The 21843-nt window shown below is 43.2% G+C and overlaps 1 protein-coding gene across 1 annotated transcript in view; it reads left to right on the top strand.

Moving 5' to 3' along the window:
- Positions 1 to 21843, top strand: part of SCUBE1 (signal peptide, CUB domain and EGF like domain containing 1) — a 1083891-nt gene that overhangs the window by 1046243 nt on the left and 15805 nt on the right. Inside the window, 1 exon segment of the mRNA XM_030214211.1 lies at positions 18811 to 18890. Within this exon segment, the coding sequence (XP_030070071.1) occupies positions 18811 to 18890 (80 nt within the window).

Below are 21843 nucleotides of genomic sequence, written 5' to 3' on the forward strand. Positions count from 1 at the left end.
ACCTTAGGAAATTGGAAGACTGGGCATCCAAATGGCAGATGACATTTAATGTGGACAAATGCAAAATGATGCACTTTGGGAATAATAATTCAAATCATAGTTACTTAATGTTAGGTTCCACTTTAGGCGTAACCACCCAAGAAAAAAGATCTAGGTATAATCGTGGTCAATACATTGAAATCTTCTGCTCAGTGTGCAGCAGCAGCCAAAAAAAGCAAACAAAATGCTAGCAATATTAAGAAAGAGATAGAAAATAAGACAAAGAATATTATAATTCATCTGTATCGCTCTATGGTGCGACCTCACCTTGAGCTTTGTATGCTGTTCTGGTTGCCATATCTCAAAAAAGATATGGCAGAATTTTAAAAAGTTCAAAGAAAGGTAACCAAAAGGATTAAGCAGATGGACTGGGCAGAGCTAGTTGCAGAGCTCTGGAACATATAAATGCTAGCCTTTTGTGTCCCCCTCCCGATCCTATCAAAGATTGTAGTTCCACCCTCTTTCCCTATCATGTGTTGTTGAGTCTAGATTGCCTTGTCTCCCCCAGCTAGACTGTAAGCCACCCAGATGGCATGTACTGTTGGGCGGCTTAGTACATTTTATTTATAATTTTAATTCACAATAATCAAGGATCCCCTTGTTCAGAAATACAGGTAGAATGAATATTACAATACTCCAAATACTCGCACAATTTAACAAGTAATAAAGAAATAAAGAGAATAATCTCTAAAGATTTAGAGTCTAATTACATCAACATTATTATGTACACCTTTCTTAGACCTCAAACATGGATGAAGGGGGAAAAGAATCAGAGAAGTTTTACAGACATATAAAAATTAGAGGCAAAAAGATGCAATAAGTCCAAGTTATGCTATTAAATCTGTTTCGAATCTACAAACATTTTAAGTTGTTCTGGTGAAAAGAAAGTATGTTTAGTTTGACCTAATTTAACTACACACTTACATGGGTACGCAAGAAAAAAAGGAAGCACCTATTTCTAAAGTCTTTTGTTTTAACGCAAGAAACATCTTCCTTTTTTGTTGAGTTGATTTAGTGACGTCAGGATATATCCACACTTTGGAACCACAAAATAAAGTTTGGAATTTCTGAAGTACAATCTTAGAATAGTATTATAGTCTTGTTCAAACACCATGGAAACAATCATTGTACCTCTGTTCATTATAATATCAGAGGACTGTTCTAGTATATCAGAAATATTTTGTAAATCAGGAATATCTTTTCAAGATCTTGTGCATCTCCTCTGGATTTAGGAATAAAATATATCTTATTTACCGGGGGGGTTGCCTCAGCCGGAATATTCATAGTTTCTGACAAATATCTGCGAAAAGTATCTGTTAAAGTTACCCCCGTAATAATAGGAAAATTCAAAAAACTTAAATTAAGGCGTCGATTAAAATTCTCAATTTGTTCAATTTTACGCTTAATGTCTATGGAATCTTTAGTAGCCACTTCTTTGTACTTATTCAGTATCTCCACCTCTTTTGTAAGGATTGTACTTTAGTTGTCATTTCACTTTAACAGAGTCTACAGTATTTTTCAAGTCTTTAAACTTAGAGTTTAAATTAAGCACTTCACCTGAGGTCTTTTGTACAGTGGTAGTAATCTGGTCCAACATCACCTTGAGCGTTTGTAGGGTCACCTCCGAGTTCAATGCTGTGGGAGTCCAAACTTCCCTCAGCTCCACGGATTGCCGACCGCTTGCCTGGGTCCTCACCGGACGCCCCTGCCGACACATCATCAGAGTCGACAGGGTTTCCCACCAGGGCCGCTCTTGATGCCGGACAGGGAGGCATCTGTACAGAAGATGGTGGAGACAGGGAGACTTCCTCTCCCGGCAGGGAGTCCGCTTCTCCGACCCCCCCCCCCCCCCCCCGCAATGGGATCCACTCCCCGAGGTAACTTGGGAGTACCGGGGAAGTAAAGCTCAAGCTACGGTTGAACTGGAGAGGAGGTTGAGGTAGGTGTAGGCACTATCCTCAACATTCCTTTACACTAGGTATGAGGCATTTCAATGAGAAAAAGGAAAAATTTCGCTCAATCACGCACTGAGCGTTTCAACAAACAACCAGTATGGCAGCCATCTTGTTTCCCCCTGAACTCGGCTTAATACATTTTAACAACTTCAAACTCAAACTCCTCTCTTATGAGGAAAGGCTTAAGAGGTGAGAGCTCTTTAGTTTGGAAAAAAGGTGGCTGAGGGGGATATGATAGAAGTCTACAAAATCCTGAGTGGAGTAGAGTAGGTGGTTGGGAATTTAATATGTACCCTTTCAAAAAGTACTAAAACTAGGGGACACTCCATAAAGTTATATGGTAATACTTTTAAAATGAATAGGAGAAAATATTTTTTCACTCAGGGGCCCTTTTACAAAGCGGCGGTAAGCCCAATGCAGGCTTACCGCTTGCTCTTCCAGGACTACCGCCGACCCAACGTGGACGCCGGCAGTAGTTCCGGGTCGAGCATGCACCATTTCCAGGGGTAGAACCCCTGGAAATGGTTAGTGCAGCAGTAACTTGGCAGTAATCAAGCATCGTTGCACGCTGCCTGGTTACTGCCGAGTTACTGTGGGAGCCCTTATCGCCATCTCATGGGTGGTGGTAAGTGCTTCCCACTGCATGGCCAAACGGTAAGTTATCTTACCGCGTGGCCATTTTGTGGAGGGGCTTTTACTGACTGTGATAAAAAAAGGGCCCTGGTGCATGGAAAAAATGGCCCCCACCACTACCGCAGGGTCCTTTTTCTTGCAGTTTAGTAAAAGGACCCCTCAGTGAATAATTAAGCTCTAGAACTCATTGCCAGAGGATGTGGCAACAGCAATTAGTTACTAATGTACGTGGGTTTAAAAAAGATTTGGACAAGTTCCTTCAGGACAAGTCCATAATCTACTATTAAGATAGATATGAGGAATGCCACTACTTATTCCTGGGATTGGTAGCATGGAATCTTACTACTCTTTGGGATTCTGCCAGGTACTTGTGACTGGATTAGACCTGTTAGAAGCAGGATACTGACCCAGTATGGCTATTCTTAAGTTGTTATGGTTTAAGAACTTTGATGCATTGTTCAGTAGGCAATGTCATTGTTTTCTTGAGATCTTTTTTCTCCATATTTTTGTAGGTTTTTAAAAATTATTTTACCTTTTTCTCCATATTTCTGTAGGGTTTTAAAAAAATGTTTTACCTTTATAAAGGGACGTTATTAGAAGCACATTCCATTTACAGTATAAATTGATTTTAGCAATAGTTTATATTTTGTTGTTTTGACATTCTGACCCCCCCTTCCCTTCCCCCCCCCCCCCCCCTCTGCACAACGTCTTTCCTTCTTATTCCACTAGACTAATCCAGATGCTTGGGTTTGTGCCATCCTATCAGCACGTAGAGATTGAGAAACATAGGGGTCCTTTTGCTAAGCCGCGATATAAAGTGGCCAGCAGTAGTTTAGCATGTGGGTTTCCTGCACACTGTGGCCACTTTTTAGTGCAGCTCTAAAATGGCCGAATTTCTGTTCTTGCCATTAATGGCCACTCGCTAATTTCAGAATTTAGCAGCTCGATTACCAACGGGGATGCCTATTCTCCAAAGACAAGTAGACCGCGTTATTCCCACATGTGGGTGACATCATCCAACAGAGCCCCAGTGCGGATGCAGAATCTCTAGCACTAGAGAAATTCTATCAGTGTCCTACCACGCATGCGCTGTGCTCTCACCGCCCAGCGTTCGAACGTGGGTCCCTCAGTCTATTTTTTTCCGTGGACCTGAGAGGACGCATTCACATAGTCTTCTCTCACTCTGCACTTTTTTCAAAAATTTTTTCACTAACTCGAGTGCCTTTCCTTATGGGTAAATTATCTTCTTTTTTATTATTTCTCTGTTTTCCCTTCCTTGTATTTTTTATCTAGGTTTCTTGGCTTTTTATTTTTTGCTTCCTTTGTTTTTCGCGAGTTGCTACGCAGTTAGGCCGCAGCCCCGACCTCAATTTGAATGCTTCCCCATTTTTAATTGTTCAAAATTCAGGAGTGAATTTAGCCAAATTCTTTTTTCGATGTGCTAATGTTGCCTCGTTATGTCACTTATGGACCTACAGAACTGGTGAATTGTGTGCCTTGGGCCAGATCTTGAACCCTCTGTTTGTGATACCCCAAGAAGCGCAGGCATCGAGAGGAGCACTCCCCCTCCTTGGAAGAGGTGCTGGTGTGCCAGTCATTGAGCGGCCAGGTCCCCATCACTGGTTCGGCACTGATGACTTCGCAGGCTGCCTCCATCCTGGCTTCCATGCCTTTGCAGCCCTTGATGAGCGGTTGTGGAGCATGCTTCGAGAGGAGCTGGTGCAGTTTCTGCAGGGATCTCCACTTTGACATCAAGGTTGCTTGTGCCCTCAGCAGAACAGCTCCAGGTCCTCTCTGAGGCTCTACCAATGCCGGTGCCCAGAAAACCGGCACCTCGCAGAGTATCGAATCCGAACTCTGACACTGGGGAGGAAGATTCCCTGGAGCCTGAGATAAGGGCTCACCTCAATGCTTCTCAGAACGTGGACGTCATTCCATGATTGAGGCCAGTGCAGACTCAGAGGGGCATTTTCGATATGACATCTAAATCCGAATTTGGACGTTTTACACAAAATTTCCAAATTCTGAACAGGAAAGAAGGTCATTTCGAAAAAGAAAAACTTCTATCTTTTTTTTTTTTTTTTTCGAAAATACTATGGACGTTTTGTATTTTGGGCATTTTGTGATTTGGACTTTTTATTTGGGTCCATTCTGGAAACAAAAACACGCCCAAGTGCAAAACGTACAAAATCAAGCTATTGGAATGTAGGAGGAGCCAGCATTTTTAGTAGACTGATCCCCTGACATCCCAGGACAGCAATAGGGCAACCTAGGGGGCACTGCAGTGGAGTTCATAAAATGCTACCAGGTACACATCTGACCATTGCTTCCTTACTTTGTCTGCTGAGCCCCCAAAACACACTACCCCCAACTGTACACACACTACCATAGCCCTTACGGGTGAAGGGGGCACCTATATGTGGGTACAGTGGGTTTCTGGTGAGTTTTGGAGGGCTTGCAGTTTCCTCCACAATTGTAACAGGTAGGGAGAGGTAGGAGGCTAGGTCCACCTGTCTGCAGTGCACTGCACCCACTACTAGACTACTCCAGGGACCTTGCATGCTATTCTGATGGACCTGAGTATAACATCTGAAAGTGGCACAGAGGCTGGCAAGTAATGTTTTTCATCACATTTTTGTGGGGGTGGGAGGGGGTTAGTGATCACTGGGGAAATAAGGGGTGATCGTTCCTGATTCCCTCCAGTGGTCATCTGGTCATTTAGGGCACCTTTTTGTTCCTTATTCATAATAAAACAGGTCTAGCTCAAAACGTCTAAGTTTTAGTCCTGGACATTTTTGTTTTGTTCCTTTATGGCTGAAAAACGGTCCAAGTCTTAGGAACGCCCAAGTCCCGCCATGAACATGCCCTGAAAAGCCACCTTGAGATTTGGATGTACTTCTGACTGACTTCATAGAAAAATGTCTAAAAACAGGTTTCGAAAATACTGATTTGGTCATTTTTGTGAGAAAAATGTCCTAATGCAGACTTATGTCACTTTTTAGACATTTTTCTCTTTTGAAAAGGAGCTTGTCAGTCTCCTGATTCTCAAGAGGAAGAGGAGTCGGACTGGAACTGCTCACGGGTAGCAGAAGAGGATCCACATTACTTCTTGGAGCAGGAGTCATATGGTATCCCTTCTGATCCCTCACCTCCTCAAGAGAGATTTATTTTATTTTAGTTACATTTTTACCCCGCGCTTTCCCACTCATGGCAGGCTCAATGCGGCTTACATATACAGGTACTTATTTGTACCTGGGGCAATGGAGGGTTAAGTGACTTGCCCAGAGTCACAAGGAGCTGTGCCTGAAGTGGGAATTGAACTCAGTTCCCCCAGGACCAGAGTCCACCACCCTAACCACTATGAAAATCTTCTCCAGAGGCTCTCCTTTTACTGTCCTTTTTCAGGGAAATAGCTGCGGTCATTCCATTTAAGTTGGATAAAGAGCCCAGGGCAGAGATGTTATCCTAAGGAAGGGGTCACTAGTCATTGCCCCCTAAAGGATGCACGAGGAAATGAGAATCTCCCCTCTCAGTGCAGGTAGCACCCAAGAAGGCGAATATGCAATATCATATCCAAAAGGCTCTCGGATTTGAGAGGATCCAGTTATCTTGCCACTCTCTCTGTCTCTGACCTGGAACACACTGTTCCGTAGAGGTTGGCGGATGTGCCCTGCCGAGGGTACAACTTATTTGGAGAGAAAGTGGAAGAGGTCATTGACCTCATTAAAAAGCACACTGATACTATACACACTCTCTCTTGGCAGCCTCCATATGCATCTTCTTCAAAAAGATTTTTGACTGGGCAGAGGCACAGGTCCTACTACTCTCAAAGGCGTAGGTCCTACTACTCTCAAAGGCATAGGTCCTACTAATCTCAAGGGTGTAGGTTACCAGCCTTCTGCTCAGTCTACTAAGGTAGACACAAACAAATTCTACAGAACTGCATGTCCAAACTATTGCATCTGGTGTCCTGATCCAAACAGTAGTGGGATGTGAAGTTGTGGACTGAAGACCACATTGCAGTCTTGCAAATCTCCTCTATGGAGGTTGATCTCAGGTGGACAACCAACGCAACCATGGCTGTAACATCTGACATGTCCCTCAAGAGTCAGCCTAGCCTGGAAAAAAGGAAAACAGATTCAGTCTGATATCCAATTTGAAAGTGTGCATTTGCTGATGGCCACCCACAACCTGTTGGGGTCAAAATAGCACTGGTCCCAGTACTGATCCCTGCGGCACACCACTATTCACCCTCCACCATTGAGGAGGCCATGGTGCCCGGCTGTTTGATTTAGCCATGGCATCTTCCATGGCACTGAAGGTTCCCAGTGGCTTCAAGTGCTGTGCTGCTTACAATTGGACCATCTCTGAGTCTGACACCCATTCCTGGTATATCAAGTGTTTGGGGCCAGACCATAAACTCTACTAACTGTATTCTTTGCATATGCAAAAAAAGAACACAGAAGTCCAGAGATGCTCAAAAAGAGAAAGTTTTTGGAGCCAGGTCTGAATTGTCAACATTGGCAGTGACATCAATGTCTGTGCTTGCACCAGCATCAGGTACATCGGTCCCTATGGCTACTAGACCTTTGTCTAACACTGGGAGTGGACGTGCATTGAGTAGGTCTCCACCTGCTTTGACTCCAACTACTATGCACAGCTCCTTGGACCAGTCAACATCAGACTCAACACTGAGGAGACAAGAGGATTTGACGTCATCCTCGTCAGTATTGGGAAAAGGCCAAGAAACACAAGCATCGATCCTCCTTGACGCATGCTGCTGGGAGTACTGCGACACCGAGGTATCCAGTACCTGAGAAGCATCAGCACCAAGAGGATCGCTCCCCCTCAATCAAAGAGGTACCTGCACGGAGGTCTCCATGTAGCCAGGATCAGGTACCCGAGTCAACATTGATGGTTTAGCAGGCTGTCCCTGACCCGACGCCGCAAACTTTCCCTATGTCAACCCTCAATGAGCGGATCTGGGCCATGCTGCAAGAGAACTTGCCGGGGCATTTACAGCAGAGTGCATTGGCATCAGGGGTGCTTGCGCCAGCCATGTCTCTACATATACCTCACAGGACCCTCAGCCTGTGGTGAGGTTACCGATGCCAGTACTACGTGCGATATTAGCGTCAACAGGTGCCCATAAATATACTCCTCAATGTCGGTGGAGGAAGCTTCGCTGAAGTCGAAAGTGGAGCCTGCATCTTGATGCCATTCCATGCAGGGACATGGTTCCTCCTACCCAAGACAAGCAGTCTCAGCCCTCCCATGAAGAGTTTTTTGCTGATTTCAATATGGACCGCTCATGGACATCTGGGGATGGTCCGAGGTACTTCTCAGAGGAGGAGTCCTATGGTATTCCATAAGACACCTCCCCACCAAAGGAGAGGCAAAAGTCTCCACCAGAAAGTCTCTTCTTCCCTGCTTGTGAAAGAGATGGCAGCTGTCATCCCAATTCTGATGGAGATGGAGGATGAGCCTAGGGCTGAGATATTCAAGATCCTGGACTACGACTGTCCACCTAGAGAGACTGTGACTGTCCTGCTTCACAAGATCTTACATGACATTCAGGTGAAGAATTGGGAGTCCCCTCTGTCTGTCCTTGTCCTCCCCAAAAAGATAAACATCATGTATCAGATTCAGAGTTCACCTGGATTTGAGAAGCCAGAGTTGCCTCATTCTCTGGTGGTGGAATCCGCGCTCCAATAAGTCAAAAGTTCCAGGGACTTTGCTTCGGGTGCCCCCAGTCAGAGAAACTCAAACTCTGGACTAATGTGGAGTAAGATGTATCAGGCTTTAAGTGCTCATATTCCATATCCAGTCATATCAGCTCTACATGAGCTTTTTCTTGCGAAACCTAGTGCTCAATATGACTGATTTGGCAGATTCTCTTCCACCAGAGCAGGCCAAATCTCTTTGCCAGTTGACAAGTAGCGGAAGACTAGCCACAAGTTCCTGGCCAGGGAACTTTTGATGTGGTGACCAGGATTTCTGTTCAAAATATAACGATGTGCAGACTCTCATGGCTGCATGTCTCCAACTTGGACCCGGCAGTCTAGCAGAAGTTGGTGGACTCCACCTGCCTTGAAGTCAACCTTTTGGAGAGGAGGTAGAGGAGGTTGCAGACCTCATCAAGACCACACTGATACCATCGACACTCTTTCCCAGCGAGAGCCTTCTGTACCTCCTCACCTACAAGGATTTTGGACAGGTAGAAGAAAGGTTCCTACTACTCTCAGAGGAGTAGGTAAACTCCTTCATCTCACCCCACCCACAAGCTCAGCCCCAGCACACTTGTTCTCATGAATAGCATGTGCCTATAGCCCAGCTGGCTCCCAGTCAAAACAAGGGATGGAGTTTTTGACTGGCTCCAGCAGAGCATAGCCACAGTCAAGTTACTGTCCCGGATGACCTACTACTACTTCTACTACTTATCATTTCTATAGTGCTATTAGATGTACGCCAGCGCTGTACACTTGAACATGAAGAGACAGTCCCTGCTCGACAGAGCTTACAATCTAATTTGGACAGACAAACAGGACAATAAGAGATAAGGTAATTACTAAGGTGGGGATGATAAAATAGGGTACTGAACAAGCGAGTAAGGGTTAGGAGTTAAAAGCACATCAAAAAGGTGGGCTTTTAGCCTAGATTTGAAGATGGCCAGAGATGGAGCTTGACGCACTAATGGTAGGAGGGAAGCTTAATTTTTTCCAACCAGGAGGGTTCTTCAGATTGTCCATCTCAGTTATGCCCTACATTGGCGACAGAGACCACCAGTTTGTCACCCGACAGTATTTTTCTTCAGCTTTCTTCACAAGGAAGTACTCGCAGAGGAATTCTCCTCCCTTCTAAAGGTCCATGCGGTTGAACCCATTCCATCAGGGGAAGAAGGGAAGGGATTGTATTCCAGGTACTTCGTTGTGCCAAAGAAAACAGGGGGGATGTGTCCCATCCTAGACCTCAGGGCCTGGACAAATTCCTGATCAAAGAAAAGTTCAGGATGGTTTTCTTGGGCACCCTTCTTCCATTGATTCAGGAACATGATTAGCTGTGTTCTCTTGACTTAAAGAATGCTATACTCACCTCCGAATACTTCCAGGGCCACCGTAAGTATCTCAAATTTTGGATGGGAACACGTCACTTTCAATACCACATGTTGCATTTTGGCCTCACACCAGCTCCCAGGGTTTTCACCAAGTGTAGCGGTAATTGCAGCATCGCTACACAGACTGGGAGTCCCTGTGTTTCCCTATTTGGACGATTGACTGGTGAAGAGCATGTCGAAGGACAGTGCTCAGGAGTCAATGCAGAGAATAATCCGGGTGCTAGAACTACTAGGGCTTGTTTTAAAATACCCCAAGCCTCATCTGCTCCCAGTTCAACAATTGGAGTTCATTGGAGCTCTGCTACATACTTGGCAGGCATGAGTTTTCTCCCTGTGCCAAGATTTGCTCTCGTCACTCAGCTTCAAGCCAGCCAGCAGGTCATGGTTTGGCAGATGTTGAGATTACTAGGCCACATGGCCTCCACTGTGCATGTCACTCCCTTAACACATCTTCACATGAGAACCACCCAGTGGACCCTAGCTTCCCAGTGGTCTGAAGCCTTGGGAAGCCTAGAGGATGTTATCCGAGTGACTCCAGATTTGGTTGTCCCTACTCTGGTGGTCAATTCGATCCAATTTGATCATGGGACTTCCATTCCAAATTCCTCAGCCCCAGAAGGGGCGATGGCAGTGGCATATCAAGGTAAGGTATACACATATGAGTTTATCGTGGGCAGACTAGATGGACCGTGCAGGTCTTTTTCTGCCGTCATCTACTATGTTACTATGTTATATGTAAACAAACAGGGAGGAACAAGAAGTCATCAAGTTGCAGAAGAGTTGAAACTATTGATGGAATGGGTAGAAAAAATCTGAAAGACAGTTCAGTTGCACATGTAGCAGGAATTCAAAATGTACAAGTGGACTTTCTCAGCAGAAATACAGTGGATCCAGGAGAATGGAGTCTCATGGAGGAGGCCTTTTCTCAAGTAGTACATCACTGGGGCCTGCTGGTCTTAGATCTTATGGCAACATCACAGAATGCGAAGGTAGCAGCCTTCATCAGGTGCAGAAAGGAACCAAAGTCAGCAGGGATGGATGCTTTGATTCAGTCCTGGATGCAGACAGGTCTTCTGTATGTCTTTCCTTGGTGGTTCTTGATATACAGGGTGTTACAGGTGTACAGGTACATGCAGAACTGGTAGTTCTAATGGCTTTGAACTGGACCTGGAGACCTTTGTATGGAGATTTGTTGTGGATGAAGGTGGAGGAGCCTCTGATATTCTCTAACAAGACTCCTTTCTTGGTACAAGGTCCAATCAGCATGCAGGACATGTCTCCATTTTGTTTTTTGTTTTAGTTCTTGAGAGGGCGTTGCTAAGGAAGAGAAGTTACTCAGGAAAAGTAATCTTTACCCTTTTATCTTACAGCAAGAAGTCTACTTCTTTGGCATATGATAGGATATGGAGAATCTTTGAAGGTTGGTGTGCAGAAAATGGAGTGGAGTGGAGGAGTAGCCCTAATGGTTAGGGCAGTGAGTTGAGATCCTGGGGATCTGGGTTCAATTCTCAGTGCATCTCCTTGTGACCCTGGGCAAGCCACTTAACTCTCCATTGCCCCACGTATAGGGTTATCATATGGCTGCAGAAAAAGGAGGACAGATTGAGCCAGTCTGGGTTTTACTTCCATTGCTTTCAATGGAAGCAAAACCCAGACTGGATCAATGTGTCCTCCTTTTTCTGGAGCCATATGATAACCCTACCCAGGTACAAAAAACACCTTAGATTGTGAGCCCAGTAGAGACATTACCTGTGTGTAATGTGTACAGCACTGCATACATCTAGTAGCACTAAAGAAATGAGAAGTACTAGCACTATAGAAATGAGAAGTAGTAGTAGCAGTAGTGGAAAAGGGCCAGAGTAACACTATATTGGGCCCTAGGCAAACATATATTTGTGGGTCCCCCTACCATGGACTCCATCCCCCACCATCATTTCACCTCTCCAGAAGTAGCTGGGAAAGTGCAGAGCCTAGCCCTGTCAATCTTAAAATCCTTGCTCAAAGCCCACCTCTTCAATGTTGCCTTCGGCACCTAACCACTATACCTCTATTCAGGAAATCTAGACTGCCCCAACTTGACATTTCGTCCTTTAGATTGTAAGCTCCTTTGAGCAGGGACTGTCCTTCTTTGTTAAACTGTACAGCGCTGCGTAACCCTAGTAGCGCTCTAGAAATGTTAAGTAGTAGTAGTAGTAGCTAAGGGTATATTGATAGCAGTAATATTTGGTGAGTGAACATTGGGACTATGCAAGCACATGCTTTGAATGGAGAGGCTTAATGGGTACAGATGGAGATATACCAAGTTACCCTGTTCCAGGAAGGAAATTCTGAGCCTGTCCTGGATTTCTGCAACACCATCCTGGTACATTATGGGGCCTGAAGTGCTGATTTCAATTGATGGTATGCTTTCTAGTTCTCTTTTCTAGTGCTGTCGTGCTGCTCATGTGCTCATTCAGGCAACTTCAGCAGAGCTACTTCAAACTAACCTGGTGGTTTATCAAAACCGCAAAGTGCTAATCCAGATGTCTGAAAAGTTTTAATGTGAATATCATGTCTAAGATTGCTTTTAAAAAAAACCTCTCGGTTCTGTAGTGGATCCCCGGCTTTGCTAGAACAAGAAAGCAGCTGTGCAACGGAAATAAATGAGAATTGATCTATTGTTTTTCCTTCACAACCAGGGCAGGAAAGGGAAGAGTTAATGTCTTATCCTGCCGCCCCAGCCCCCCCACCTCTGAGCGATCTGATCTTCTCTTAGTCTCATCTCCGACCCGTCTGCAGTGAGGGGGGGCCCGCGCATACAGCGCGCTGCAGGCATTTAAAAGAAGCCTGCAGCCTGCCTCCGCGGGGCTTCTATTGGTCCAAAGAAAATCGCGGCAGTCGCACAAAACCCACCCAATTCTGCGGCTGAACTGCAGAATTGGCAACTTTGCCAGAGACCTTGTGCAGGGCTTATCAGCTTCTCCCACAGCCCTTGCAGCTCAGCCTCTCCTTCCTGTGACTAGAAGCCTTCCTGTTGGCTGGAACTAAACTCTGAAAAATATCCACACACATCCATCCTTCTGACTTTGAGACAGGTAATTTACACATTTTTAGAATCCTTAAAAAATCCAGACAGTTGGCAATCCTAGCCCCCTGAATCCTCAGCACATCAGACAGGGCCCCCCTAAATTTGGGGGCCTGAGACACATGCCTAGTTTGCCTGTGCCTTAATCCAGCTCTGCCTAGTTTCTTTCCAGCCATCTATTTCTGACGCGTTAGATTTCTTGCAGGATGGATTAGATAAGGGATTAGCTCTTGCTTCTTTCTTTATTTATTAGGATTTATTTACCGCCTTTTTGAAGGAATTCACTCAAGGCGGTGTACAGTAAGAATAGATGAAATATGAGCAATAAGCAATTACAGCAGTAAAAATATTCAAGTAACAATACAAAATACGGCATGGTATACTACTTGCAATGACAACACAATACGTAATTTGAAAGTACAAATGGCAGCATTAGCTTGTTTTAGAGGACTAGTGCAAGGAAAGAATTTATTCTCCCACTAGATAATCCTCTTCTTCATCCAGTCTTCTCTCCTTGGGATTTGAACCTAGTCTTGTCTGCCCTTGTTAGCACCCTTTGAACCTCTAAGGGAAGCTTCCATGAAGGATCTTACTCTTCAAACTGTTTTTTTCATTGCCGTTTGCTCTGCACAATGCATTTCAGAGTTGCAAGCCTTGTCCTGTAAGGAACTTTTCTTGTTTTTTTCCAGTGAGAAAGTAGTAATTTGACCAGTACCATCCTTTCTTCCTAAAGCTGTTTCTGCTTTCATTTAAATCAGTCCATCTCTCTGCATGCTTTTAAGGAAGAGAGAAATAAACAAGACTGCAGTTTTGCATAAGTTGGATGTGGCCAAGTGTTGAAAGGAGTTTCTTAAGAGAATGGCTGGGATAAGGAAAACAGATAGGTTGTTTGTTTGGTTTGGAGGAACCCATAAGAGAGAACCAGTGTCTAAAGCCAATGTAGCTTGCTGGATTAATGAAACAATTTTGTCAATTTATATTCAAAAGAAGAAGAGTGGGAACAGAATCAGGTTCTTCAAAAACAGACCAAATAATAAAGGATGAACTGTAATTCCCTGGGAGTTGTATACATCATTTAATGTCCTTGCCATCTATTATATATTGGCAAGACTAATAAAATGATCAAGACTCGTATCATAGTACACAGCAGCTGCATCAAATGGAATATCGAGAGTGCACCCATTGTGATTCACTGACTGGCACACAGCTAATCATTCAATAGATGATCTTAAATTTTTGGTATACAAGATTTTCTTGCCCAACATTAGAAGAGGTAACTTGGATAATATACTGCTTAAACTCATCTACGAATTCAATACAGTTGTTCCAGAAATGCAGAGTTAGACTTTCGTCCTTTCCTATAAAACATATGCTTTCCATATTTGTCATCCAATAGTTTTCCCAATAACTTATCAGTGCAGGATAGAGTTTTCATATCCTAACATTCATCATAACTGTTGCTTTACCCTTGTTCTTTCACAATAGGCACACACATATCACTATATTAGTTTCATGTATGTAAATATACATGTACATATGTGTGTAAGTATGCACATATATATACAAAAATATATTTTGTGTCTCTGATGAGGACTGCCCAGCCCATATAAGTTAAGCTTCCCTTTGAAAATCTGGGCTGGAAGGGAGAAGTTCAATGAAAAGAAATTTTCAGCCCAGGGAATTTACCCTGTTAACTATTAAGGGGCCCTTTTACTAAGGCGCGTAGTGCCTATCGTGGCTTAGTAAAAGAGCCCCTTGGTGCATTTTTATATCCCCCTCTTGCTTGCAGTTTCATTTTATATTGTATATATTTTTTAAGTACTAGAAGATGATCTTGTTATGTACATTTTACCATATAATTTCTACATCCTGTTAGCATATGTTTGTACTAGCCGTTAAGCCCGTTAAAATGGATGAGTATTGGTATGTTCTATTTTGATGTCTAACTCCCTCCCTCCCAGCTCCAAGGCCCCCTGCCCTCCCTCCCAGTTCCAAGGCCCCATTCCCTCCCAGCTCCAAGGGCCCCCTCCGTCCCTCCCTCCCAGCCAGCTCCAAGGCCCCCCTCTGTCCATCCCTCCCAGCTCCAAGGCCCCCCTCCTTCTGACCTCCCATGTCCAGCATCCTCCCTCCTTCCCTGCCAGCTCCAAGGCCCTCTGTCCCTCCCTCCCAGCTCCAAGGCCCCCTCCCCTCCCAGCTCCAAGGCCCAAGGCCCCTCCTCCCTCCCAGCTCCAAGGCCCCCCTCCGTCCCTCCCTCCCAGCCAGCTCCAAGGCCCCCCTCCCTCCCAGCTCCAAGGCTCCCCTCCGTCCATCCCTTCCAGCTCAAAGGCCCCCCTCCTTCTGAGACCTCCCATGTCCAGCATTTCTCCTGCCCTCCCCTCCCCCCCCCCCCCCCCCGAGGTTGCCGCCATGGCCCCCCCCCCCCTCCACCCGGGCTGGGCCCTTTCCTCTCCATTAAGCATACAGTGCCTCACCTCCGAAACCGCAGCAGGCAGATCGTCTCCCATCGGCCTTCCTTCCCTGCCTGTGTCCCGCCCTCGTGTGATGTAACGTCGGCGAGGGTGGGACACAGGCAGGGAAGGAAGGCCGACGGGAGCTGATCTGCCTGCTGCGGTTTCGGCGCTGTAAGTTCAATGGAGAAGAGAGGGCCCTGGTGGAGGGGAGCCGGCAGCGACCTCGGGGGGGGGGGGAGCGGTAGTGGCGACTTCGGGGGGGTGGGAGTGGTAGCGACCTCGGCAGTTCCCTCCCTCCCCTTCCGTGTGGTGCACTCCTCAGCGCAGTTTCCCTCTCTGTTCCGTCATCACGTCTTGACACGGGGGTGGGACAGAGAGGGAAGTCTCTACTGCGCATTTGCAGGTGAGTCGGTCACTTGCCATTTATATGTTTGATTCTGCCATATTTTATTTTTTAATTTTTTTGTTTAGTTGCACAACTGTGCCCTCTAGTGGGCTATTCAAATATTCATACTACTAACTTCAGCATTCAGCCATAGTTCTTATACCACATTTTTACTTACGTTTTAATTTTTTTTTGATTTGCATAGCTCTCTATATACTCTTCATATAATTCTTTTGATATTCTCTACATTCATTTATAATTTCATCTTTAAGTCCATTCATAAGTTTGAGTTTTAGTTTCCTTTTACATCCATTTAAACTTTAGGTCTATTCATATGTCTGATTTTTAGCTGTACTTTTTCATAGCTCTGCTCTCAACACACTCATCTCACAAAGCACTCATTTTCAGTGATACACACTCACATTTTTATTTTATTTTTCCCCCTCAGCACCATATATCTGGTAGGGTGTTTTTTATATACGCCTTTAGTGTGATTTACCACTTACATCACCTCCATGCCCTTTACTGATGGATTACCTTTATGCATGCATTTGCCCTCTACTTTTGTTTTGGCGCCTTTTTGAAATCCTTTTAATCCATTCAAAATACAGTGTGCCTCTTTCCAGCACATCAGCAGTGCCTAGAAGCGACATCACTTACAGCACCTAACAAAGGTCTTTTTAAAGGTAAAAATTTCTACTATGTTTTATTAAGAGCAACATAGTATACATTTTCACTCTATGCTGATCACTAGTTGTTTTTAGATAGCGAAGTTTTGTTTATATTATGTTCCTGTCTTTTGATGCATTCTTCACATGATCAAACTACCAGTAGTTTACTTATCACGAGTTTACATTTTGTATTCTGTTTTAAGCAGACACGATGAGTTTTAATCCGATATGTTGCATTGAGTATATCACAACACCGCATAGCATCCACATAATGCCTGCTTTAAGTTGGAGATATATTTTTCCTTCTCACTGTATACTAACATTGTTTTATCTTACAACAAGTTTGTGTGCCATCTTAAACATATGTTTAGCTCCATTTAGAGGCTTATTTTCAAAGCACTTAGCCTCCCAAAGTTCCATAGAAACCTATGGAACTTAGCCTCCCAAAGTGCTTTGAAAATATGCCTCTTGGTGTTTTTTAACTCTCTCTCACAGTCATAGCCTACGTCTTTCACTAGTTCTGCTGCCTCCAGTATATGTTTGCTTCATTTTGTTTTTTCCGCTCTCACTTACAACCTACATCTTTCTCCAGTTTGCCACTTCTAGCATGTGTATGCTCTATCTGGTGCATTTTAACTTTCACTTACAACCTGTGTCCTTTTCCAGTTTGTTTCGCCTTACTTCTCGCATCTATTCCTTCACTGTTTTACCGCCTTTAGCATATGTATGTTCTATTGGGCGCGCTTTAACTTTCATTCAGAGCCTATGTTTTTCTTCAGTTTGTGTCACCATACTTCTTGTACCATTCATTCCTAGATACATTACACGTTCAGTATAGTTTGAAGTGTTTTTATGATTGTTTCTTTCTAGTTTTTACTTTCCAATAACACATTGTTATCAATGTCTTTTGTATCACATTGTATCCGTTTCTTTTTTTCAGATCACAATGTTTTACTTAGTAAAGATTTATTTTTTAAGACATTACTATAAGGATTGTTTGACACGTTTACCAAGGTTAGTTCCTACATCACCTACCATGCATACACATACACTTGTGGTTTTGACACATGTATACATTTTCAACCTCATGCATTTGCTTCTAATAGATGCATGTTATTTTCTAAGACCATTTTTTGTATTTCTTTGGTCCTTTTTAAACAATGTTGCACATTTGCTTGTCCTCTTTTTACCCTTTTGTAAATGTATTTTAACTGTTCAATTCTGTAACCTACTTTTGTTTTTGGTTTTTTTTAATGTATACTCAAGATGTTTATATTTCTTATTATCTGTATTTGTGCAGACTCCTGAAGAAGGCACTTCAGTGCTGAAACATGGTACAGTGTTGAGTCATCCTTTATTAAAATTTAATATCTACACTGAGCATCTTTGGTCTGTTTTTGAAGAGCCTGATTCTGTTCCCACTCTTCTCCTTTTCTTGTGACTTCCCATGAGACATTGTTGTTCTTTTCACTTCCATGGTGTTTTTTGTCAGTTTATATTCTCTACAAGTGTCTACTACCTTCAGTTTTAAAAGCTACTAGAGATCATTCCACTTCTTGGACAGAACACTCTTTAATTCCACCTCATGAAATTTGGGTTAAGCAGCAACTTGGGCTTCCATGCATTCCTTTGTCTGCCATTACAGATTGAATTGCAGACCTTGGGGCCAAGGTTTTGTAAGCAGAAATTGCAAGGTCCCACCCTATATAATTTACTGCTTTGGTACATCCAAAGCATCTGGACTGGTCTGGTGGAACAATAAGGAAAGTTATATTAGGTCTTAAGTGCTAATTTTCTTTCCTTGAGTCCCTCCAGACCAGTCCAGAACCCACCTGTGGCTAATGTTCAGTAGTATATATTCTTTTTTTCTTTCAGAAAAATTTTTTTTTTTTTTTGGCTGGAAGTTACATATTGTCTAATGTTCTTAACGTTCAGGATTCATACTTATCTGTTGAAAGTTTAGTTCTTTTATATACTTGTACACTGCTTTGTTATTCAATGGCTGCATAGGGTTCTCAAGCTATGACATCATAATAGTTTCTCAGTCTGGATTAGGAAGGCACTAATCCAAGCATCTGGACTGGGCTGGAATAACTCAAGAAAATTATCAGGTAAGACCTAATTTAACCATATATTGACCCCCTCCCTCCCATAAAAAACAAACACAAGGGCCTCCTGATACATGCCCCCAAAATCACCTCAAGAGTGTAGTTCCTATCAGGATACGAAGGTGCACAGTTACACAATTACCCCCCATATATTTAATGCAGCAATTCGTGTGCACATATAGTTAACATGCTACATTAACTGTTAATGTGGCAGCTCATTCACTGTTAGCATATGGTAATTCCTATGTTAAACATTTAGCACCTAATTAAGTAGGAGTCTAAATAGGTTAAAATTTTCTTTCTGTTCCAATGATCAATTATGAAACAGATAATTTTTGCTTGTCAATGTCCCTCAGCAACTGTAAATTGATTTAATTTCTTGCCTTTTTAGAGGATTATGAACAACTAATAGAAGACATTGTTCGAGATGGAAGGTTATATGCATCAGAAAATCATCAAGAAATTCTAAAAGTAAGTGCGCTTTGCTTTATGGTGACAATGGTTATAGATTATGCAACAACCATTATAGTAATTTTAAGAAACAAGAGAACCTATTCTTATACATTAAACTGAAACAAAAATGATGCAATATAAAATACTAGGGGTGGGCAATTAACGCGTTAATAATGGTATTAACACCTTAATATTTTAATGCAGGCTGTGCATTTTAACAGGGCCTGTTTTTTTTCTTAACGCTGACCTGCGACCCACTCTTACTTCTACAGCAGGGCTCCTTTCTCGGCACTTCTTATTTCTCCCTGCATGGCTGGGCTCTACAGATATTTGAGGCACCACAGTGCAGGAAGTCTCATGGGAATTGAAACCGCAGGACTTTCCCAACTTTCTGTACTGCGCGGCTCAAGTATCTTCAGAGCCCGGCTGTGCAGGGGGAGACGAGGAGTGCCGAGGAAGGTGAAAAGGAGCCCTGCTGTAGAAGTAAAAGCGGGGAGCAGGTCAGCATTAAAGAAGTGCCGAAGAAAGAGCATAGGAGCCCTGTTGTAGAGGTAAAAGTGGGAGGAGGGGAAGAGAATTTGGATGAAGGCTGGGGAGGGGGCCATGAGAAATACTGAGGGAGAGCCTGGGGCACATGAGAGAATCTGGATGGAGAGGGGGCATGAGAGAAACTGGGGGCGACCGCACCTTGAGTATTGTGTTCAATTCTAGTCGCCGCATCTCAAGAAAGATATAGTGGAATTGGGAAAGGTGCAGCGAAGGGTGACTAAAATGATAGCGGGGATGGGACGACTTCCCTATGAAGAAAGACTAAGGAGGCTAGGGCTTTATAGCTTGGAGAAGAGAAGGCTGAGGGGAGACATGATAGAGGTATATAAAATAATGAGTGGAGTGGAACAGGTGGATGTGAAGCGTCTGTTCACGCTTTCCAAAAATACTAGGACTAGGGGGCATGCGATGAAACTACAGTGTAATAAATTTAAAACAAATCAGAGAAAATTTTTCTTCATCCAACGCATAATTAAACTCTGGAATTCGTTGCCGGAGAACACGGTGAAGGCGGTTAGCTTGGCAGAATTTAAAAGGGGGTTAGACGGTTTCCTAAAGGACAAGTCCATAAACCGCTACTAAATGGACTTGGGAAATTCCACAATTCCAGGAATAACATGTATAGACTGTTTGTACGTTTGGGAAGCTTGCCAGGTGCCCTTGGCCTGGATTGGCCGCTGTCATGGACAGGATGCTGGGCTCGATGGACCCTTGGTCTTTTCCCAGTGTGGCATTACTTATGTACTTATAGGGGGAGATGGCAGGAGAGAATATGGATATAGGCTGGATGCATGCCGTGATTAATCACAATCAACCGTGCGATCAAAACTTTTAATCGCCCACTTAATCGCTATTAAAATTTGTAAGCGTTGCCCACCCCTACAATATACAAAACAAAGAAAATGCAGCTCAGCTTCTAAACTGGAAGAGACGTGAACAGCTTTGAGACAGATAAGTGCGGGTTCCTTTACTTGTTTATAGTTTGGATTGAATGCTCTGATATAACAGCTTTGCAGAGAGTCACTGTTGGTTTGAACTGCACTGTTTGGACTATAGTTACTTGTTAAATTATTGTAATATAGTGGAGGTTTTTTTTCTCTTGTAATGTGTTGCTTTGCTTTAAGTTCATTTATGCTGACATAGCTTCATAAGAACTGGTTGAATTAAGCTGAGGTTTTTTTTCTCCACTATGGTCTTTTAAGTATATGGATAATCAAAGGGCAGTTCTTACCGCATTGGCTGTTATAACAGAAACTATATATATATATTTGTAATCATAATAAACATGAGATATCACCAGCAGCACTAACGCACAAGTTATAATCATATACCAGAAAGCCAAAATCTTTATTTTATTAGGCGTATTTATTAGGTGTATGGAAAAACCTAGATTCACATTCCAGGCCTGGTTTTTCATCCCTGGGCTGGCTGGGGCAGAGACACTATTTGTGCTCCTGGAGGGGAAAAGTCTTAATGATTCTCAACAATGAAACTTGGCTCAGGGTATATATGTACAAGATTCCAGTCTATAGCTCCTAGCCAAGGACTATCTCTACAATAGCTGGTCTTAGGTGAGGGGTTATGAAATAGGATGGAAATACCAAGTAGTTGCTAAATAAGGCTGATACTATAACTCAATAGTTCTGATTTCTAAGAGAGCTTGAATCTCAAAGTACCAAAAGGAAACTTCCAAGCTTTAAAAAATGCTGAAAATATAAATAAAATGTGTTAAATGAAAATGATTAGTTTTAGGGTATATTTATCCCTCCCAAGATGGCAGTCCACCCACCAATACCTAGGAGTAAATAAATCACCCAAGGCTGCATCAATTTGCTCTATTAGATACCTCATCAAGTATTTGTACAAATAACAGATCAGTGATATCTCACTTGGAGTACAGAATATTGCTACTTGAACTTACCTCTATATCTGGGACTCCAAAGAATATACAAGCAACATGTACAATCAATTGGTTATGGGAATATAGTACCACAGCTACACATAGGGGTTCTCTGGATCTGAGTCTTTAATGCCAAAGCCAATTAGTAGATATAAAAGACTCAACGCTACTTATGAGAAAGCAATTGAATTACTTGTCAATTCAGATACAATTGATTGGTTTCTCGTGTGAGACAACAGCCCAGCTGGGGCTGCCTCTCTCCCTTGAAGTAGGAAGTACACTCATTTTTATATGCCCATTCAGGATACAGGTAATATGACAGTAATTACACCTTATTGGATCTATGCTTATATCATAGTTAACACTGATTGGTTATGGTAATAAGTTGGTTAATATTTACTGGAAAGGTCAAAAATAGATTAGCTTTTGAAAGACTAAGTCATCTTCCTGAGAAGCCATCTTGTTCTGTTTTTCCAAAAACATCTGTGACCACAATGTTGCCAAACGATGTTACTCTGTTTT

The sequence above is a fragment of the Microcaecilia unicolor genome, chromosome 9, assembly GCF_901765095.1.
Source record: "Microcaecilia unicolor chromosome 9, aMicUni1.1, whole genome shotgun sequence".
NCBI lineage: Eukaryota > Metazoa > Chordata > Amphibia > Gymnophiona > Siphonopidae > Microcaecilia > Microcaecilia unicolor.